The 21,223-nt window shown below is 33.4% G+C and overlaps 2 protein-coding genes and 1 non-coding gene across 4 annotated transcripts; 2 read left to right on the plus strand and 1 right to left on the minus strand.

Moving 5' to 3' along the window:
• Nucleotides 1-6: 6 nt before the first annotated feature.
• Nucleotides 7-1,005, minus strand: LOC126753108 (TBP-related factor). Its single transcript, XM_050464282.1, has 3 exons — nt 887-1,005; nt 741-829; nt 7-673 (listed from the first exon to the last, which is right to left on the minus strand). The coding sequence occupies exons 1-3, from the start codon at nt 944-946 to the stop codon at nt 154-156; spliced, it is 669 nt and encodes a 222-aa protein (XP_050320239.1). The 5' UTR covers nt 947-1,005; the 3' UTR covers nt 7-153.
• Nucleotides 1,006-1,489: 484 nt separating this feature from the next.
• Nucleotides 1,490-21,052, plus strand: LOC126753107 (abhydrolase domain-containing protein 2). 2 transcript variants are annotated; one of them, XM_050464279.1, is made up of 6 exons: nt 1,490-2,619; nt 15,506-15,675; nt 15,733-15,900; nt 15,961-16,147; nt 16,287-16,636; nt 17,696-21,052. In XM_050464279.1, exons 1-6 carry the CDS (start codon nt 2,327-2,329, stop codon nt 17,878-17,880), a joined length of 1,353 nt encoding a protein of 450 aa, XP_050320236.1. In that variant the 5' UTR covers nt 1,490-2,326; the 3' UTR covers nt 17,881-21,052. The 2 variants fall into 2 exon arrangements, with proteins under 2 accessions (XP_050320236.1, XP_050320238.1); XM_050464281.1 differs by lacking the exon at nt 1,490-2,619 and adding an exon at nt 15,289-15,389.
• On the plus strand, nt 17,512-17,593 carry Trnas-aga (transfer RNA serine (anticodon AGA)). The gene has a single exon. It is a non-coding gene; the product is annotated as a tRNA-Ser (tRNA).
• Nucleotides 21,053-21,223: the final 171 nt, after the last annotated feature.

Raw genomic sequence — 21,223 nt, forward strand, 5'->3', positions numbered from 1 at the left:
CAGACATTGTTTTTTATTATTTTAATAATAATGCTTTCTTCTTGTCACTATATAAATATATATAACTTAATATTTTTTACAGGCAATATGACAGTACAGCTAACATAAAATACGACACCTTAACAAAATATACGTTTATACAAAATAGCAGCACTAATTCTTCCGGAAGCTTAGTAAAGTGGGATATATTTTGTCCAGACACTCCAATATATCCTTGCGTGCTTTCGCGCCGGTGAATACAATTTTTCCATTCACAAATATTAAAAGCACCATACGTGGATTAACCATGCGGTATATTAGACCTGGAAACAGTTCCGGTTCGTATGAACTAAATTGACCATGCATTTGATTTAAATTTTCCAGCCGTATAGGGAATCTCAGATCCACAGTCGCTACGATATTATGTAACTTAAAGTCTACAAACTTCACAGGATATCCTAACTTTTGAAGTATACGTGCAAATTTTCTTGCCCCTAAACTTGCTTCAGTCTCATTGCGTGCTCCAGTGCAAATTATTTTACCAGTTCGAAAAATTAGCGCTGTGCAGCGTGGTTCACGCATGCGCATTACAACACCATGAAAGCGGGAGGGAGTGTATTCTGAATTGCGTGTGCGAAAATTTATATCCTGCAGATTCAGTTCGCAACCAACAGAGACCGTAGCTACGACATTTCTGAAAATGAAGTATAAAATACTTTAACTAAAGCGTTTTTTAACGTATTTTGCTTAAGAATACATACTGCAGTTTGACCTCATGCTGTACATCCTTCGGCTCAACGATGGGAGTTGTAGCTGGCTGCTGTGGTTGCAATGTGTTGTGCGGATTTTGCTGCAATTTGTGAGATCATAAAATAAAATCTGCACGATAATTAATTCATATACTTACTTTATTATTAGAGGTAGTTTGTAATAAATTTCGTAAAGATGAATCGGTCGGTAAATCCATGGCAAACTAACCGATATAAACAAAGTCTGCATGTCCGAAAATAAGCAGAAAAGGAATGTAAAATGCCAGCTGTTCAAACAGCTCTTCTTCTTCTTCAGTGCTCAAAGCTATCGTAGGGTTGCTAGTTTTCAATACACAATTTTTTACCAATATAAAATCTGAAACGGATGAATTAAAGGAATTAGAATATGTAATATATATTTAATAAATCATATTTATATAGCAATGACACTTCTATTTTATATGTGAAATAAATTGCAAACATTTTTTGCATTCATGATATAAAATAATGCAAATATGTTTAAATTTCTTATTATAAATTTATGATTAAATGCTTTTCGAAAGTTTATTATTTAACGTTAGTTGTGCCAGGAGTGGCTGTATTCTTACCTCCTTACCTAAGAATTATAATGTTTACAATATTTGGTTAATATGTGTAATATATTCACAGTTTTAATTAGTTTTTATATGTTGTAATACATACAATCTATTGCAACCCTGTCGAATCCAGTCGTTCTCCAAAACCAATTGGAGTTGCATTATAAGTTTGAGAATCATTGAGTGCTTCGGTTGTGAGCAGATGTGAGTGAATTTTCCGGAAAAATAAAAGTACAAACAAAATATTTGGGTGTGCAAAATTTTCAAGTAAAAGTAATCAAAATTTCCTAGGCCGGTGGAAATTGGAATGTGAGTTTCTATTCAAACTGTAAAGAAGTATGTTGAAGTGAATATTTTGGAAACACATACGCGCTTCGAGCAAAAATGATAAAAAAAAACCCAGCGGGCATAAATAAAAACGAAGAAGAATTTACGAATGACTTGTGCGTGTAGTTTCAAAAAATTCCATTTGCTTAAATTTTCATTGTTTATATGAAATGATGGCTTAAATTTTCAGTAGAGAAATGAAAACTGCGAAAGCAAAAGAGTGAAAAATAATTAAAAACCACGGAAAGAATTGATTATTGTTAGTTGTAATAAAATTAAATCAACTTAATTGCAAGTAAAAAAAATATCTGCTTCACTCAAAAGAAGTGATTGTGTGATATCCAAACAAAGAAAAACTAGCTACATCATAGACTCCACAAAGCGAAAAATTGACGAAGAGAACCAAAAAAAAAAAATTAACTAGAACAAAAAAATCGCCGGTTGACAGTTCGTTTACGCATGCAGTTTCCTTGTAATAGAATTAAAGATAAAAAGCTAAATATTCTTCATAATATAATCAACAGCCGAGCGTCATTACGCATTAAATTCGCTTTATAAAAATAAAAAAAAATTATCCTAATTACTGTTATATTATCTAATTTTTATATAAATTAATAATGTGTAACAGTTCCTTTTTTTGATAACATACTAAAGCTTTATACAAATTCTTCGTGCATGCTTCCGGAATTGTTGCTACGCGTACATTTATTCGTTGATGACTTACTGAAATCAAAGAACGAACTTATACAGATTGTCACCGATTTTACATTATTCTCCTTCGATCATCTACATCTGATAAAACTCATAGCTAAAATGTCGACGGCATTTCTTACCGCCATAGCGGTCATAATGTGCATCCTGTTTCGTATACTAAACGTTAACAGTCAGCCGCTAAAACCAAGCGTTTGGTGTTTGGATCAACAGTTTCTGGATTGTATTTATAAAATTGCACCAGTACTAAGAGAACCGTAAGTACGCAGTCATTTTACCATATTCCTATATAAGTATGTATCTAAGTACCTACCCTACCTAAATAAAATACGTAATTAACTACGAACTGGAATTTTACTAATGTTAGTTAAGTTATCAAAAAGGCCTCTTTAAAAGATAACAAGTATTAAAATTTATTACACTACATTAAGTTTATTATTGAGAATGGATTAAACAATTCGATTTTCTAAGAACATACAATGGCAGGCACACTATAAATCAATGCCTTAGATTGCCTTTATCTAACTCAGTTGTTCGAAAATTTCCTTACAGTCTTATTGGTCTGGCTTAGTTTTCTAATACTGGTAGACATGTTTGTTTATATTTTTTTGAAATTAGACCTGTCGCTTGTGTTGCTAGTTTTCTCATGGAGCTATTCAGCAGTTTTCACTAACAGCTGGCCGTCGTGTGATATGTATCTAGAAAGTTATACCGACATAAGTATTTTTTTTATTCATCGGATATAGATAAAGTTATAAGTGCATATTTGTAAATGTAATTTCGGAGTTATACAAGTATAATAATAAATAGATATTTAGGAAGTATGGTACATGTTTGCAATTGTAGTCACTATACGCTGTATGTGTGTACATGTGTACATACATATATAATATGTGTAATGTTTACATACATATTTTTTATGCAAAACACGTACTTCGCATATGGAGTTTTAAAATTCTGACTAAATTAGACATCTGCCTGAACACATTTATATTTTATAAACTCTACCAGCAACTTATAATATTTATGTATGTATATAAATTTATAATATTCAAATAATGCTTGTAGGTGTATTTAAAAAAGGAAATAAATCTTTGTCGTGTATATAATAATCATTTTCCATCACTTTGTCTACCAAAGATACTTGTTATGCTAATGTGCAGTTTAGTAAGTCGTACCCAAAAGTAAATAAAAAGCAGAGTGTCTTTAGTTCCATATTTTAATAAATAACATAAAATTTATTTTGAATATTTGTATATGCATACGGAGGAAATACAAAAACATACATACTTGCTGAGTTGATAAGTCAATTTTGGTCAAAAGATCATAAATTTTTGTAAACGAAATCTATGTGAATATTAAAAATATGTACATACATACATATGTAAGTACATATACATATACTATATATGTATACTCCCTCAAGTAAATTTAATGTTAACAAACCGTTTTGTGTTTCAACTGATATGTTTTCGCTATTCAAATAATAATAATGTGTTTTAATAATACGGAAACATTAAGAAGCTACCGAACCTCTCTCTTATCATTTTTATTAGCAATTTAATTATACTATTTTAAACCCACTAACTATACATTTCAATTGCAATAAATTTATTATTTTAAACTTTGTACCATTCAAACTTTCTTATTTATGAATATTCGGTAGTCGCAAAAGTCTTTTCGTGTTTCTAATCAAACTTAAACTTATTTTTTGGTCTATATTTATAATGAGCCTTAATGAACTAAATATGTACCATTTTGGTCGACCAACTTTTTGCCCGCCATTTTTCCAACAGTTTCTCGACGTTCTTGGAGTCAAAAACTCGCAACAAGTAGTTGCCGCGACAGTGACCCTAGTGCAACTTCGTTCTGGATATTGTAGCAGGTTAAACTCCTACTTATCCAGAATAGGCCCTAACATACCCATTGTATGTCCTGCATGCAACGAGTCTCCGCATGACACTGACCACCTCTTTGAACTAAACAATCTAACACCCTGGTAGTCTGATGACGTCGCAAACACAGATAACCCTTACCATCCTAACGGGGATTGAGAAACCGTGAAAACAACAACAACCATTTTTTACCATTTTTCCGGAGACTATTCTATCAGGTGGATTCTCGACGAAAAACTCAAAATTTCCCAGCAAAGCTCTCCCGTTTTTGCCGAATCATCAAAGATGTGTGTGGTCTAGCATTGTCCTGAAGACGAAGCCTTTTCTGTTGATCAGTTCTGGCCGTTTTTCCCGATTGCTTTCTTTAATCTCATCAGTTGTTGACAGTAAAATGTAGAATCAATCGATCGACCAGGCTGGAATATCTCAAAGTGGATGATTCCTTTCCAATCCCACCAAACACTCAGCATAATCTTTCAAGGCGTCAATCCTGGCTTAACGACCATTTTTTTAGCTTCACCTCGCTTGCACCACTATCTTTTTCGCACATTATTGTAGCGTTTGATCCACTTTTCGTCTCCTGTTACCATTCGCTTCAGAAATGGTTCGATTTCATTTCGTTTCAGCAAGAATCGCAGATGTTAATTCGGTCCATTAAATTTTTCGCAGACAATTCATGTGGTACCCAAACATCGAGCTTCTTTTTGTAGCCAGCGTTTTTTAAATGGTTCAAAACCATTTGATGATGAACGTTAAGTTCCTTAGCGATGTCATGGCTGCATATGTGGCGGTCTTGGTAAATTTTTTTTTCATATTTTCATCGAATTTTTCAACGATAGGTCGACCAGAGCAAGGTGCATCTTTCACATCGAAATTTCCAGAACGGAAGCTAGCGAACCATTGTTGTGCTATACGAACTGCTATAGCATCGAGTCCGTAAACTTAACAAATTTCATCGTCTTCAATAAACAAGAATTACAGGCTTTCTAGCTGCCAGCGAAATATACAAATGTTTTTTATGACTTTTTTGCCAAAAGAGTCGAAAAAGTCTATGCAAATAAAAAATCATAGGAAACTATGCGTTATTGCTTTTTTATGAAGAAGTCTTATGAATATGTTTGACAACAATTCCCACTTGAACATGTTAATATGTACATATGTATGTATGCACGCCAGCGTGTCTGCTTCAAAACCTGTGATTGATTAGCAAAACAAACAAAACTATTTTAAACGGAGCACATTTTGTATTTTAATTGTTATTGCGAAAAGACATTGTTGATCGCATGTCTAAAATGCATGAAAGTATGTACATGTATATGTATGTACATATATGTGTATGACATAATACTTTAAATGCCGGCAAAACAAATCGTCAGTGGCATATGCATGAGCTCATATACAAGTTTTTTTGTATAAGTGGACGGACGTCCATACATATACATATATTCATATGTAAGCTCACACGTCCACTCAAAACAAATCGAAAAGCAGATTTTTATTTAATAACAAAAACTTGCATAACAGCAACACAGCGTTTGATTGCAATGGTGGCTATATTTGCAAACACTAACGAATGGTTTGGTTGAGAATTCATCAAAAATTGGGTTTATATGTAGGTATTCACGAAAACTAGTTTTATTGCTTTCAAAGATTCATAAAATTCAGCAAATATAAGTCAATTCTATTTCCAATTTGAAAAATTGCATTGCCCTTAGGATGACTCATCCACCTGCTACTACTTTTAATTTTTATGTGCATAGTGTCCAGATACATGCATTTGTGCGTTTACCGAAAATCTCTCTTTTAAGTTTATAAAATTTTTTAGCATCTTTTCCTTAATTTAGGCTTAACAAAGTGCATATAAGAATAATGCTTATTTTTCTATTTCTATTACAATAATAGCAGAGCAACATTCAATGCAATATGATTGGGTTGCCATATCATTTGTCAATTCTAATATTATACTTTTGTACTTCTGTGACTCATTTAAATGTGTGGGTTTTTTGTACTTTCAGCTATTTTTTTACTGCTCGTTTTTTTCACCATATGTACATACATATGTATGTATGCATGTATGTATGTTTGTGTGGTATATACATATGTATATCTAGTATTATATCTTTTCTTCATATTGTGAAATAATTTTAGACGAAAGTTAATTTAAATAATTGACATTTTTCATACTTACTACATTTTTATTACTTTATGACTAAGTAATTAACTAATGCTTACTGCAGTATGCAGTTAAAAGTTTAACTTTTGTAACCGAGTTCGATTATATAATTTATTATAAAATATCTGTGACACACTCAACGGCTTTTTTTTGTTTGAAGTTTTAAGATAAGTGCTAATACATATATGTAGAATAAGTAAGGAAGCGCTAAATTTTGGGTATAACCGAACGTTTCATAATTTTGCTACTTGAAATGATCAAAGCCGGGAAAATAAATTTAGCTGCATATAAGCTATTTGAGGTCTAAGGATGCAATGTTATTAGGAAAACACGTCCCCCAATTTCATAAAAAACTCAGTTATTAGCCAATATGGGCGGTATAAAGTCAACTGGAAGTTTGATAATTTTTTCTATTTGGTATATGGGGACTAAAGAAATTATTTATCCGATTCAACCCACTTTTGACATAAAGGCTTACTATTATTAAAAAAAATATTCTCGCAGAATTTCTATAATATTTCTCACATTTTGACCGATATTTTCGATTGATTGAGTGTTTGATAAACGAGGAATGCATCGCGACCTTAGATCTATTGTGTTTATGTTCTGGTGTTTCAGGCTCCCTGTCGCAGAACCGGCAATTTACACAAGAATGTTCCATGTTCTGTAAATGCTTCTTCAGCTTTCAGTGGTTAATGTAAAATTCGACCAGTAGTCTTGAGTTTATCCCTACGGAAGTTATACCCACCATCAGCAAAATGGCATGCCGCATGCCATGTAGTTGTTGCCAATGCCTCTTTCCTTGAATGGTTCAGGTCCTACCATTTAGTGGAAGCTGGGGCTTTTGTGAACGGGCACATAGATGAAGTGTACAGGATTACGTTCCGCTATTCTATTCAGCCGTTCTCTACACTCTTGCGGAGCAATTTTATCTCATAGGATGATACTACTTTAAGTGCCGCTTAAGTATCGAAAAATGCTCGGAAAATTTCCTATAGGTATGAAGAGATTCCTTCCGACGTTTTCGAACCGTCAGTGTACCACCTGTTTCATCGTCCCATACGTGATTATCGGTCGCACGATCATGGTGTACAACCATCATCTTAATTAGAGTTTTACATCTTAATTTAGTGCTTGGTTATGATATTTTATAGGCTTTCGATTAATGATGTTTTGTGAACTCATCCTAATTTTTTTTTGCCAAGAAACACGTGCACCAAGTTATCATTAAGATGTCTCTATTTTTACTCAAGTTACAGCAGTCGGAGGGACAGACAGACAGACAGTCTGTATGTCAGTGTGTATTTTAATATTTGATAGATATCGCTTGAAAATGACGCTATCTATGTGTTCAGCACATAACTCTATATCTAACTAGATTAAGTTTAGGTGATATGTACATCCAATAAATTGGTGAACAAAGCTATTATACTCTGTAGCAACATGTTGCAAGTGTATAAAAATACCAAATGGCTTCATATACAAAAATCCAGTTTGAAAATAAAACAATGCGTTTCTTGTTTTGTTTTGATTTGATATTTCTTGTTTTAAATTTTTTAGAAAATCTTTCTTTCTTTGTGTCTATTTTTATATATGTAGTTCTTCTATGATAATTGCCAAGCTTTTCGTTTTGTACTTTGGACTCTAGGTCTAGTTTATATACTTACATATGATATCATACAAATGTATGTGTGTTGGGATGTATCCGCCATTCACCATTTGCGATTGTGCAAATACTAAGAATTAGCATGCGAAAGACATGACCGCTGATAAGATATACTATTTATATGTATATATGTACTTGTATGTATGTATTGTCAGTAAAATAATACAGGCAAAGGCACAACTAAGTAGAGTAAATATACGTATGTATGTATATATGTATATACTTATATACGTTATCTATTCATATGTGTATGATCTTTTAGGCTTACCATAGTTAACACTTGGAGACAATAGGCACACCCATACTCATATATACATAATTATAAATATATATACATATACATATGTATATATACATATGTATGTATATAAACAACTTGTGCCTATGTGGGATGAAAACCTGTTCTTTATTAAAATTTGCATTATCTCAATAATTGTCAATTAACGTACTTTACTACAAAAACAATATAATTACATGTTACATGCATGAATATTATCTAAAATTACTATAATTTCCATTAAACAAAATTTTTAAGATGTACACTTATGCTACACTGTAGCGTGTTTTCTTCTTAAAAGCGGCAATAAGAATACAATTATTTTCACAAATTATATTCATGCATGGGAACATACCGGCTGATCAAATTTGATCCGGACAGACCAAAAACCATTATTTTCGCTTATTTTAATCACATCTGTATTATCAGCTTCAATATTGAGCCAATCAAGCATGTCAACACTTAATTTAATTGTTGTTTGTTGTTGTTGTTGTAGCGGCAAAATTCTGCCGGATAAAAAATCCGGGTCCGGTTTCGTAAACCCAACTGTCGTGGAAGCGGTACATACATTTGTCAGAAGGTGTTGTGGTTGTAATGGTCACCTAGTCCCCGTTAGGATGGTAAGGATTAGATAAGTTGTCAGCGGAGTTATCCAATGGTAAGCCCAGGAAATATGCTGTTTCGACTGGGTTGGACCATAAGAAGAGTGGTGACAGATTTGTAGGGCCTGAAGGGCATGCAAAGAGGTGATTAATGTCATGCGGGGACCCTTTGCACGCTGGACTTACATGTGTTTGATATGTCAGGGTTGATACTGGATAAGTAGGAGTTTAACCAGCTACAGTATCCAGAACGAAGCTGCGTAAGGGTTTATCAATTCCCACAACAGCCGATGAGCGATAACTTTCGTTTGGTGTTTGGTCAAAGGGTCAATTACTATCATGCTAGAATGTAACGGCGCATTATCGTGGTGAAAAAAACCATGAACAACAAACACCACGGTTCATTTTTAGAGGATCATTCGCTGGATTTGAGATCGTACTCATAAACTCATGTCTCTTCACCCGTATTGATGCCTTTGATGAAATAAGGTGCTCCGCTACGTTGTCACGCATCTCTTTTGCGACCTATATTCGACAATTCCGTTGTTGACACCCAAAACTAAACCATATCCAATCATTAACCAAAATGTGTTGAGACATCCTGTAAAATATGTTCAAATCCCCTGATATCTCTCTAATGCCAACACGAAGATTTTAAACCACTGTTTCTTTAACTTTTTCGATTTTAGTTGGTAGGACTGGTATGAGCCAGGTTTTGAATAACTTCACCATCTTTTTTTGAATACTTTGTGCACTTAAATACTTGCGTTCGTAATAAGATAAACGCCCCAAAACACATTCGCAACAATTTTCATACTTTTATTCCATTGGAAATACGAAATGCAAACTCTTCGTCTGTTGAATACATGTCACTGTCCATATGCCATGCCTCTGCACCATATAGCAGGACGGGGATGATGAGTGATTTGTAGAATTTGGTCTTTGTTCGTCGAGGCCTTTACTTCTCAATTGCCTATTCAGTCCGAAGTAGCACGTGTTGGCCAGAGTTATTCTGCGTTGGATTTCGAGGCTGACATTGTCGTTGTTACTAATACTGGTTCCAAGATAGACGAAATTATCTACGACTTCGAAGTAACGACTGTCAACAATGATGTGGGAGCCAAGTACCCAGTGCGACAACTGTTTTTTTGATTACAGGAGATATTTTGTCTTGCCCTTCTTCACTACCAGACGCATTCGCTTCACTTCCTTATCTAGTATGGAGAGAAAACAGCGCGTTGAGGCCAATGATATCGTGGCGTACTCCAGCATTATGGTATGTTACATTCTTATAGAAGATTGTACCTTCTCTATTTAGTTCAAATGATCAAACATCACACGATTATAAAAAAAGGTTATACCAGCCTTAGAATTATTTCTGTTTGCGCGCACAGTATAAATGGCCAAGTCCGAGTCACATTTGATCAGATGTATAATACCTATTGAGCCAGACAAACGTTCTTCTGTCTAATTGATACTAAATATCTAAAATTATTTTTAATCTTCTTTCGTAATTCCAGCAAAGCTTCATTAAACCATTAGATTTTCCCCAGCCGTTTTATGGTAAAATACGCGTTCGTTCAATAATAACTTTAATTATTTTGTGAAGTATGATTTTGTGACCTTTTTATTGCGTCATCTAAAGATCAGATTGGAAACTTTTTTGTAGTTCCGTTTGTATTTTATATTCAACATTTAATCTATAGTGTGTAAAATCTTGTATGCAGTCATTAATGATTTCGCCTAATATATTTATGTTCTAACCTTATGTCACCCTGGTTTGTTTGTATATAAGTACATCTGTATTTAGCTTTATTTGTGTTTATTTTTCAAGGCAATTATATTTTTAATATGTTAATGATTTTAAGATTTTTCAATGTTTGAATAATATATACAGAAATTGAGAGAATAATTATATCACATATGTACATATAAACACAACCAAAGTCCTAATGACCAATTTTTCTAGATATTCTACTTTAATATTATTAATTTTTTGTAGTTGTGTACTTTCGGAGAATCATTTTGAATGATAATGATCTCATCTACGTAATTTTTCATATCTAATTAGTTCTTTAATTCTTCAGATATTGATCTGAAATTTTGCACACATGCTTTCCTCATCAAGATGTTGCTTATCTGTCGGAACCACCCATACTAGACTTCCGTTCCCACGACAGTCAGGCTTAAGTAACCGGAACGGACTCACTGATTAATATCCAAGGCATCGCTTTAATCTCAGAAGAAATTGTTTAGATTGGGCAACTATAACATATTGCTACCATACAAAATGACAGATCAAAATTAAGTAAACATAGTTTTATAACCTTAATGCTAAAGAAAATGCACTTCGAAAGGGTATTATAGTTTCGGTGCCGCCGAAGATAACTTTTTTCTTGCTTTATTCATTCTTTCTTTCGTAGACTCGACTTTCTCACATAATACTAAGCCAAAGTTTTGCTTTTACCCACTCTCAGTGGAATGGGAACGGGTTGGTGCTCCCGTCTCCTTGTGTCTACTATTGGATAGCGGGGTTTCGCATAAACTGGCGCTGAGGCTAAGTCTAGCCTCTCTCTCTAGTTTTGTGGAGCTTTCAACAGCTGTATGGAAGAAGACAAGGTGGAAACAGTTCAGCGCTTCTTTCTTCAAACGACTGAGCAAATTTTTAATGACTTTGCTAACTTACAAGTTCGAATACAGAAGTGCTATTTTTATGGCTTCACCTCTGCAAGGGCGTTCTCTGGATCAGCTATCAAACCTAACCTAACTTAACATTTGCTTCTAGCTCACATGAACTGGTTTCAAAGTGTCCATTCGAAATTTTGTTTAAAATCTGTGTAGCCTTTGATCAACTTCTTCTAGTGACATAATAATAACAACAACCATTTCCATTGCATTACATTATATCACTAATGGCAATTCTAGAAGTGGATTACATTCTGCCGCATCCTTTGACAGTACATTTCAGTGGTTTAGATGCAACTTGAAATTCAAGGTCAGCAACAAGGATGCGCACAAATATTGCAAGTTATATACATAATTCGATACCATGACTCTTAAGTGTATTGCACAAAGTTCAAGTTCAACGCTAAAGCCAAATTGCAAGTATTTCGTTTTAAAACAACAAGTGTAGAGAGAGGAGTCATTCAAGCAAAAAACAAAATGAATGCGTGAAGTTTTAATGACACAATTCAACAGCAATAAGATAATTTAAATGTTGAGGTCGCAAGGGAAGTAAGCGAGTGGCAAAAAATGTAATAATGGATATACATATGTACTAACGGGTGATTCATTTCGAGGTTCCCTACTTTCTTAAAACACAGAAACCTAAAATTTAATGGGGAATGTTTGTTATCATTCGAAAGAACATTCTTTGGCTTTTTTGCTTTGGCGGCTACGTCTCAGATGATCCATCCGTTGAGTCCCATTTTTGGATGACTCGTTCGAGCATTTCGATTGGTAACTGGCGAATGACACGCGTGAAGTTTTGCTCCAAGGCCCGAATCGAAGTGTGATTATCCGCATAGACTTTACATATCCCCACAGGAAAAAGTCTAACTGTGTTATATCACACGATCTTGGTGTTCAATCGATCGGTCCAAAACGTGAAATTATCGGATCACCGGAGTGTTCTCTCAATAAATCCATTCATTGATGCGATGTGTGGGAAGTGGCGCTGTCTTGTTGAAACCAAATGTCGCCGAAATCACGAGCTTCAATTTCGGGCATCAAATAGTCGGTTATCATGGCGCAATAACGGTCATCATTGACGGTTATATTCTCACCGACATAATTTTTGAAGAAATATGGACCAATGATTCCACCGGCCCACATTCTGGATGAAATGGCAGCTCTTGAATCTCTTCAAGTTGCTTTTCGTCCCAATGCTTGAGCCAGAAATGGGCTTCATGGCTGAACAAAATTTGACTCGAAAACGTAGGCTCTTCGTGGAACTTTTCAAGAGCCCATAGGGTGAAGTGATGTCGCTTGGGAAGGTCGCGTTGCTTCAGTTCTTGCACAAGCTATATTTTGTACATTTTCAATTTAAGATCTCGACGTAAAATGTGCCACGTCGTTCCATACGTCAGACCAAGATGCTGCGAACGAAGCCAAATCGACTCTCTACGGTCTTCGTGTACACTCTCAGGTACGGTTGTTATATTTTCTTCACTGCGTGATTGACGTGGTCTGTTCGGTCTTAACATGGGTGATGGTGTTGCAAATAGAATGCTCAGTAGGCGGATTATGTTGACCATAAGTTGAGTGAAGTTCGCGAAACTTGTTATTTACAGAACGTGAGTTTTCGTAATAATGTTGAACGATTTGTAAACATTGTTCAAGCGTAATTGTTTCCAAAAATAACGTGAAAGCTTGACACGACTCACGCGTGATCTGTCAAAAAGGCTATTGAAAAAAGAACATCTACTTGGATTACCCTTTATATACAGAGCTTTAATATTGCGCATTATTTTGATATGCGTGTCTCGTTATTGCTTCGTGCCAAATCGGGTGGGATGTGCTTTAGACCTTCAAATAAACAATGTTCTCTAGGGCGATCCCACGCAAAGCAATCAATTACTTAACTATATGTATTTTTTCATCTCGGAAGCATATTTTAATGCTGTGAGAATATTTTTAGAGCAAAAGTACTTTTCTTGGAAGAATATTAAAATTCTGTAAGAATCTTTTTAGAGGAAACGTATTTTTCTGGGAAAAATATTTAAATTCTGTGAGAATATTTTAAGAAGAAAAGCACAATCTCCAATTGAAACTAAAAATAATCAAGTATTTAATGAACCAAGCACATGTCTGCACAAATATCCATCACATGTTGATTATTATCGCCCCTTTGGGCAAGATCAGTGCTTGTGTATAGCCGGAAAACAATTTGCTACAGCGATGTCCACCAACAATTGCGCTGCATTAACTCATTACATACCCATATACATACATACATATATATTTGTAAGTATAGTGCAAATGAAAATGACCGTAAATTGAATAAATTTGTGGAGGTCATGCTACTAGTCAGCGAATTCAACGTGATTCGACCGCCGCAAGAAGGCAAAGAGAGCAAGCAAATTTGAATGTCACGTTTTACCACTGATAGTAGTGTTTTCAGAATACAAATTTTATATGCCTGTTCCTGTATATTTCCTTAAGGTGTGTTAGAGTAACAAACCTTCTTTACTTTCTTTAAAGCTTCTGATAACACAGTACAACAGCTAATCTGGGGGGTGAGAAATTCCAAGTCAGGGTGATGGTACTAGGTCAGTATAGTAAAACCCTCAAAAGGTTTGGCGTTCGTATGTGTCAGTTTTTTTTATGACCTTTTAAATTTTTTCTTATGTTGTAGTGAACGAAAATTGGGTACCAAATATAGTGTGTAAAAGCTGCTACAACCGTCTAATTGATTGGAAAAAAAGATAATATTGGTTCGCGAGTTATGTTAAACTACGTTTTTGCCAAAATGTTACAACTAAGCGAAAAAACGTCAAGATAAGGAAAAAATTTAAAAGGTCATAAAAAAAAACTGACACATACGAACGCCCAAACCCTTTGAGGGTTTTACTATACTGACCTAGTACCATCACCCTGACTTGGAAGTTCTCACCCCCCAGACAATAATCCCAAAAATGTTCCACAGTGTAATAAAAATAACCAGAAAACCCTTCACAAATAAAAAAAATTCCATACAAAAACTTTGATCGCCCAGTTTTTATGACAGCTATATACTATAGTGATCCGATCATAATAATTTCTTCGTAGATTATCCTATTGAAGATTGTACCGTTGTCTTAATAAATAAGCCCTGCTAAATTTCATGAAGATACCTGGTAAAATTCAAAAATGTTTCCTACAAGATCCTGAGTTTGATTGACACGTTTGTATGATAGTTATATACTATAGTGGTTCGATCTGAACAATTTCTTCGGAGTTTGCTTGTTGTTTAGGTTCCGACAAATTACCAGTTTCTTTGGGAGGAGAGAATCTATGCCAAATTTCAGATCAATATCTCAAAAACTGTGATACTAGATCGCGTATATACACAAAAATGGACGACCGGATACGGCTAAATCGTCCCAGCTCGTCACGCTTCTGGGTTTGACAAACTTCGTGGCAAACTTAACATACCCAGCACTTCTAAAAATCAATACTTTTAAAGTATACTCGGCACTTTTTAATATAAAAGAAATTAAATACTTTTTGTAATATGCTCCTCCGGTACCTGTCATCGATGAAATAAATTAATCGTGGTTATTAAAGTTTTTCATAGCTACCATGGGAATAGAGTTAGGTCAAAACGGCTGCATTCTTGAAAGTGTATCATTAACTATGAATTAACTTGGTGTCCTTTGAGTAGCATGTCGAACATATGGATTTGAATCCCACGACTTTTAGCCAGCAGCTAATGTGAGTTAATAAACTGAAACAGTTTTCTCCATACAAATTGTATTCCGCTGACAATTATTTTCGAAAGCACCTGCTTACTTAGAGAATACATATAATTTTCTTTGTTTATTTTACAGTTATGTTCCCACGCGCTTATGGGGTTTTAGTGGTCACGTACAAACGGTGCTGCATAGCATAGTAGGCCGTGTGAAATGTCCTTGGCCATTGGGCGAACGTGTCTATCTATTGCTACAGGATGGCTCTACACTCACCTATGATCTCTATCAACCGATAAATGAAGCTGAGGGTAAAAATAAAATACTTCTTATGAAATACAATTTTTAAAGTTTTTTTGATGTTTCAGATGATGTCACCATCGCTATTTGTCCAGGTATTGGCAATACCTCGGAGAGTGTGTATATACGCACATTCGTACACTATTCACAAATGCATGGCTACAGATGTGCCGTACTTAACCACATCGGTGCACTGAATAGTGTACAAGTCACATCGACGCGCATCTTCAGTTATGGTAGGTGCTTAAAGTCAGGTCTTTTAACAGACTTAATAATTAATTCCCTTTACTTTTAAGGTCACACGGATGACTTTTCGGATATGGTTAACAATTTACATAAGAAATATCCAAATAGTCGCATTGTGGCTGTCGGTTTCAGTTTAGGTGGCAATCTTGTGACTAAATATATGGGAGAATCAACAAAGTCAAAACCGAACACCATACTTGGTGGCATATCGATTTGTCAGGGGTACAACGCAGAGGAGTAAGTATGACCATCTATTTGGCATGAGAGTGACAGCAGAGCGCGCATTCTTGCTGCCTGTATGCTGCTCTGCCTGCAGATCAATTGTTTCATGGAATTAGAAAATTAATAGCCATAAATTGACGATTCTCATTTGCAGAGGTACGAAGTGGCTTTTGAATTGGCAAAATTTCCGTCGCTTCTATCTGTATGTGATGACGGAAAATGTGAAGAGTATCATACTCAAGCATCGTCATGTATTGCTGTCGGACGAGGTGAAAGCACGTCACAATCTAAACGAACGTGAGATTATCGCTGCCGCTACACTGCCAGAATTAGATGAGGCTTATACACGCCGTGTGCACAATTTCTCCACCACACAGGAGCTATATAAGTGGAGTTCATCACTGCACTTTTTGGACAATATCGACAAACCAATGATTTTCATTAATGCTAAAGATGATCCACTAGTGCCGGAGGAGCTTCTGCCACCTATTAAAGAATTCGCATGTGAGTATCCAAGATAAATTAAAATTTTAATAATTAAGGATCGATAGAAGAGACTATAGGAACATGATCAGAATACTAACTGGTCACTGTCTGGTAGCTGAATACGCCCGCAGAATGGGGCTAACAGATGACAGAAACAATGGAGTATCTCTTGTAGACTTGTCCCGCATTGCCAAGACTACGCTGTAAGCATCTGGGGTCCCCACGGTATGATATGCTGTGGGAGGTATCGATAGTGAGGCCGCAGAGTCTTGAAATTCGCGTCCAGTGTAGGCATCCTAAGGGATGACTACTTCTCTTGGACCTAGGAACTGAATTCCATCTCGTATCACAAAAGACCAAAACTGGTCTATGCGTAGCTTATTGGCCTACCAGTTTAACCTAACCTATACTAATTAAGATGGAGGCTGATGAGGTGGGAACATCCATACACTTTCTTCTCCATTCTCCAGCCTTTGCAATACTAAGGCCTTACCTTCGATAAACCAGAAAATATAGCCGAAACTGCCATTAGCCATTTCAACAAATTTGTATTACGGTCAAAGTGCTTCGTCGTTTTGTAAAGCTCTAACGATCCATTATATTGGAGTTTTAGGCTTTACAATTGCGCGACGTTAAAAGCTGTTCAAGTGACATTCATTTTAAGATCGACCTTATAACCTAATCTTACATTGATAAAATAAGCATAAAAGGCAAAACAAATAAATATTTGTTCATATACTCAAAAAACACCAGATGTTAGTGCAGATACATATAAGAAAATATTTGTTCAATTTACTTGTTATATGAGACACCTTGTACGTTTTATTTATAGTTTTCTTTGCCATTAGTTTTGATACGGGTTGTATAACAGTTTGCGCAGAATAGAATAAAAAGCAGTCGTGGCCGAGCGGTTAAGGCGTCTGACTAGAAATCAGATTCCCTCTGGGAGCGTAGGTTCGAATCCTACCGACTGCGAAGAGCTAAGGTTTTTTTGTTAACTTTTTTTATTATACTTTTTAATAAATATTTATATGTACATATGTATACATATTTTTTCAATATTTAATCGTTTTACAGCGTCTCGCCCCAATGTGGCATACATTGAATTGGCTCATGGTGGACATTTGGGATTCTATGAAGGCGGCTTAATCTACCCTAACCCAGTTACATGGCTAGATCGCACTGTAGTCGCCATGGTAGGCTCCATAGTAATGCTACATATGGATGCTGTGTCCAGTGCACAAAAAGTTGGTTATGAATAGGTGAAACAACACGCTTCACACGCAAAAACATGTGGAAATCGCACTTAAATTAACATATGCGATGATAATGCGAATGAGGAAAGGTCGCAGTACAATTAAGTTCTCTAAGCATATACTTATGTACGTAGGAAAAATGCACAAACCATGAACATTTCCTTTGATAAATTTTGTAAAATTGAAATGTTTACTTTTGTTGAATTTTTAATTCGTATTTGTTCATGCAAACATCACATTTGCATTCGCAAAAAAAATGAAAAATAATAAAACAATATGTTGTTTTCTGCATTTGTTGTTTTTATATAATTGTGCAAAATTAAACGAACTTAAATGTATTAAAAAAAACTTATTCAAAGGCTCTGAATAAAAAATTCCATTTTTCCTAAATATATTTTTAGGTTAAATTAATTGTATGCATTTGCCTATCAGTTATTTATGTCATATTTTATGTGTGTGTAAACTGTTTACATACATATGTACATACATATATATACATACGTAATCTTCTTTATGCTATTTTGCCTATTTAGCCATAGAATTTTTCACTTTTATCTTTACAGCAACTTATATAGATTGTTGACTATTTATTATTTTATATTTACAATTGATAATTTTAGTACTTTTTTGCAACTCATCATATCATAATAGCAACCAAACTGTTATACCATAAATTTGCGCTCAACTTTGTTAATATAGCGTTTGTATTACATCTCAAATTAGTTGTTGCACTGGTATGATATTTAACTTTGTTATTTATAATAAGTTAATTGTTTAACTGAAGACAGTAACCTTTAACCAAATTATAAATTACTCAAAAAAATTAAAAAAATGTATAACTACCGGTCAAACAAAATTTCACAAAATTCGACTATTTGCTTTCAGCTGCATTTTAAAATCCGTTAAATGTTTAGTATAGATATATGTATGTATTATAAAAAGTAATTTTTAGAGACCGTAAATAATGATTATTGTTGCGTTTTTTAAATGAAAAAATCAATAAATTAGTATCGACTTACAAAAAAAAAAAACAGTTAATGTCATTAATCCTTTTTCGACAAGTAAGCATTTGTTTGATTATTTATTAATTACGGATTTTTATGATTTTCTTCACCGATAATGATTTATTTTTATAATAATTCATATGTAATTATCTTTTATAAGCAAATAATAAAAAAAAAGAACAATATAAAAATCACAAATAATTATTATTTATTTATAATTTATGATTTTTATTTTGACTAAAGTCATTATTTATGAAATTTTTGGTAAAAAACGTTGATTATTTATGATTTGTTATAAAATTGATGGAAATTATACATTATAGATTAATTTTTATAATACTTCATATATAATTATTATTTATGAGCAAAAAGTAAAAAATAAAAAAATCATAAATAATGATGATTTATGATTTTTGTTTATGACAATAATCATTATTTATAATTTTTTTTTTCTGGTAAAAAGTTTGATAATTCAGGATTTATTATAAAATTAATCAAAGTTATTAATTATTATAAAATTAAGGGATTACATGTGTTTCGGGGCTTACAAGAATGTTATTTAATTCTCTGTAATATTGTCTCAGTCGAGGTCAGCTACGTAGTATCTTATAGCTTAAAACGAGTTTTTCTTGAAACTATGTTGTCAAAGACGATTGTCATGATTACTCGCAAACTACTAAACCGAATGACATTTTATGCAGGTCTTCGAGATACAATTTACAAGGACTTGAACAAAGGATTATTTTAGATCAATTACAACTATAAAAAAAAATCTGTAAAAATTAGCATTTTTTTATGTTTTTCTTTGGGTCAATTACAACTATTAAAAAAAAAATGTCGAGAAATTTTTAGAAATAATTAAATTTTTTTTATAAAAACTTCTGCCAAATAAAAAATTTTAATTTTTTTGTTTTTTCTTCATCCAATGCCCAGCTTATGGTCTTAACTAAAGCGCTTATTTCCTTTTTTATTTTTGAAGATTTTATGAAAAGTTCTGCTGTTAAAAGCACAAAATCGCTTTAAAACATGTAACTTTGGAGCAATAAAAAGTTTGAATAAAATATTTAATTTTTTATACGAAAAAAAATTATTGAAAATAGACCGTTTTTTCTCGATGAAATCCATGTAACCGCTTAATCAAAATGAAACATTATCGATGAAGAAAATCGTAAAACTCAAAGTAAAATCATTATTACGTGATTTAAAAAAAAAGAACTTATAATGATTACGGTCTCTGGTAATTTTGCCGTTAAAGTCTAGCAAATAAGAGTAAAAAAATATTTTTTTTGAAAGAACTTTCTTATGAAAATTACAACTGAAATTTGTACTTAAGTTCTTTTATGAAATGTGATGATAATAAAAGAAGCTTTTTTTAGTTTAAATGTACGATAATATTTTTAGTTTTAATTTAATATATAAGTTTACATTTACATTTTAAATACATAGTCACAACAACACTTGCAGAAACAGTTTACACTCATTTAAAAAATAAAAAGTTCAATATTAAACATTGTCATTTTTTTGTAAAAAAAGCGAAAAAACAAACCCAAAAATAAACGTAACAAAGTATTTTGCAAAGGCCTTATTTTGATAAGTAGCGTAAAATTGTTCTTTTTCAAATGACATTTTTTAGACACTTTGTGATTTTATAACTATTTTTTATTAAAACACACAAACATAGATATATAATGCATGTATATTTCAATAATCTCAAAAATTTTTTAAAAATATTTTTGCAAAACAATACAAAATGTTGTAAAATTAAAACCATTTAGTACTGAACACATCTAGAAAAATTAAAAATCTTGGCCTTTAACTCAAACTGTAGTCACAGAATCTAGCGACAACCAAATAACTTTACCACCGGCTCATAGTTTGCGAAAGCAGCCGAAAATGTTCACCCCTTAAAGCCGTATTAAACTAGAACTTTGATAAATGTCTTGTTATATTGCTTAAAAAATAAAAATATTGAAATATTCACAACAATATGCGTGTGTTCAATGCCGCTATAAACAGAAAGAATAAATAATAATACCGAAAGTTGCTTGATATAAGATATAAAATTAAAAACTATCAACTATCTCAAATGTATGTAATTCAACAGGAATAAACAATAAAATAAAAAATAATAATAATTATATAATAAAGAAAGTTATGAGAAAACTTAGAATTAATATTGGGTCTAATCATTGAAACCGTATCGAAAAAAAAAATTTCGATGAAGTTGTACTCACTTAGTGACTCGATAAAATACATTCCCTGGCTAATAGATGGCGCTAATTTCGAAATTAACCAACAATTGAAACCGCAAAATCGAGAATTTTTGTCGAAATCTATCCGTTGAT

Source organism: Bactrocera neohumeralis, chromosome 3 (genome assembly GCF_024586455.1).
Source record: "Bactrocera neohumeralis isolate Rockhampton chromosome 3, APGP_CSIRO_Bneo_wtdbg2-racon-allhic-juicebox.fasta_v2, whole genome shotgun sequence".
NCBI lineage: Eukaryota > Metazoa > Arthropoda > Insecta > Diptera > Tephritidae > Bactrocera > Bactrocera neohumeralis.

Bases quoted from the DNA above. Each gene is read 5' to 3' on its own strand.
- LOC126753108 (XM_050464282.1), bottom strand. From the start codon at position 946: ATGGATTTACCGACCGATTCATCTTTACGAAATTTATTACAAACTACC. The intron at 830-886 runs GTAAGTATATGA...CACAAATTGCAG, and splicing joins AAACTACCTCTAATAATAAA to CAAAATCCGCACAACACATT. The intron at 674-740 runs GTATGTATTCTT...CTTCATTTTCAG, and splicing joins CAGCATGAGGTCAAACTGCA to AAATGTCGTAGCTACGGTCT.
- LOC126753107 (XM_050464279.1), top strand. From the start codon at position 2,327: ATGCTTCCGGAATTGTTGCTACGCGTACATTTATTCGTTGATGACTTA. The intron at 2,620-15,505 runs GTAAGTACGCAG...TTTATTTTACAG, and splicing joins GCACCAGTACTAAGAGAACC to TTATGTTCCCACGCGCTTAT. The intron at 15,676-15,732 runs GTAAAAATAAAA...TTGATGTTTCAG, and splicing joins ACCGATAAATGAAGCTGAGG to ATGATGTCACCATCGCTATT.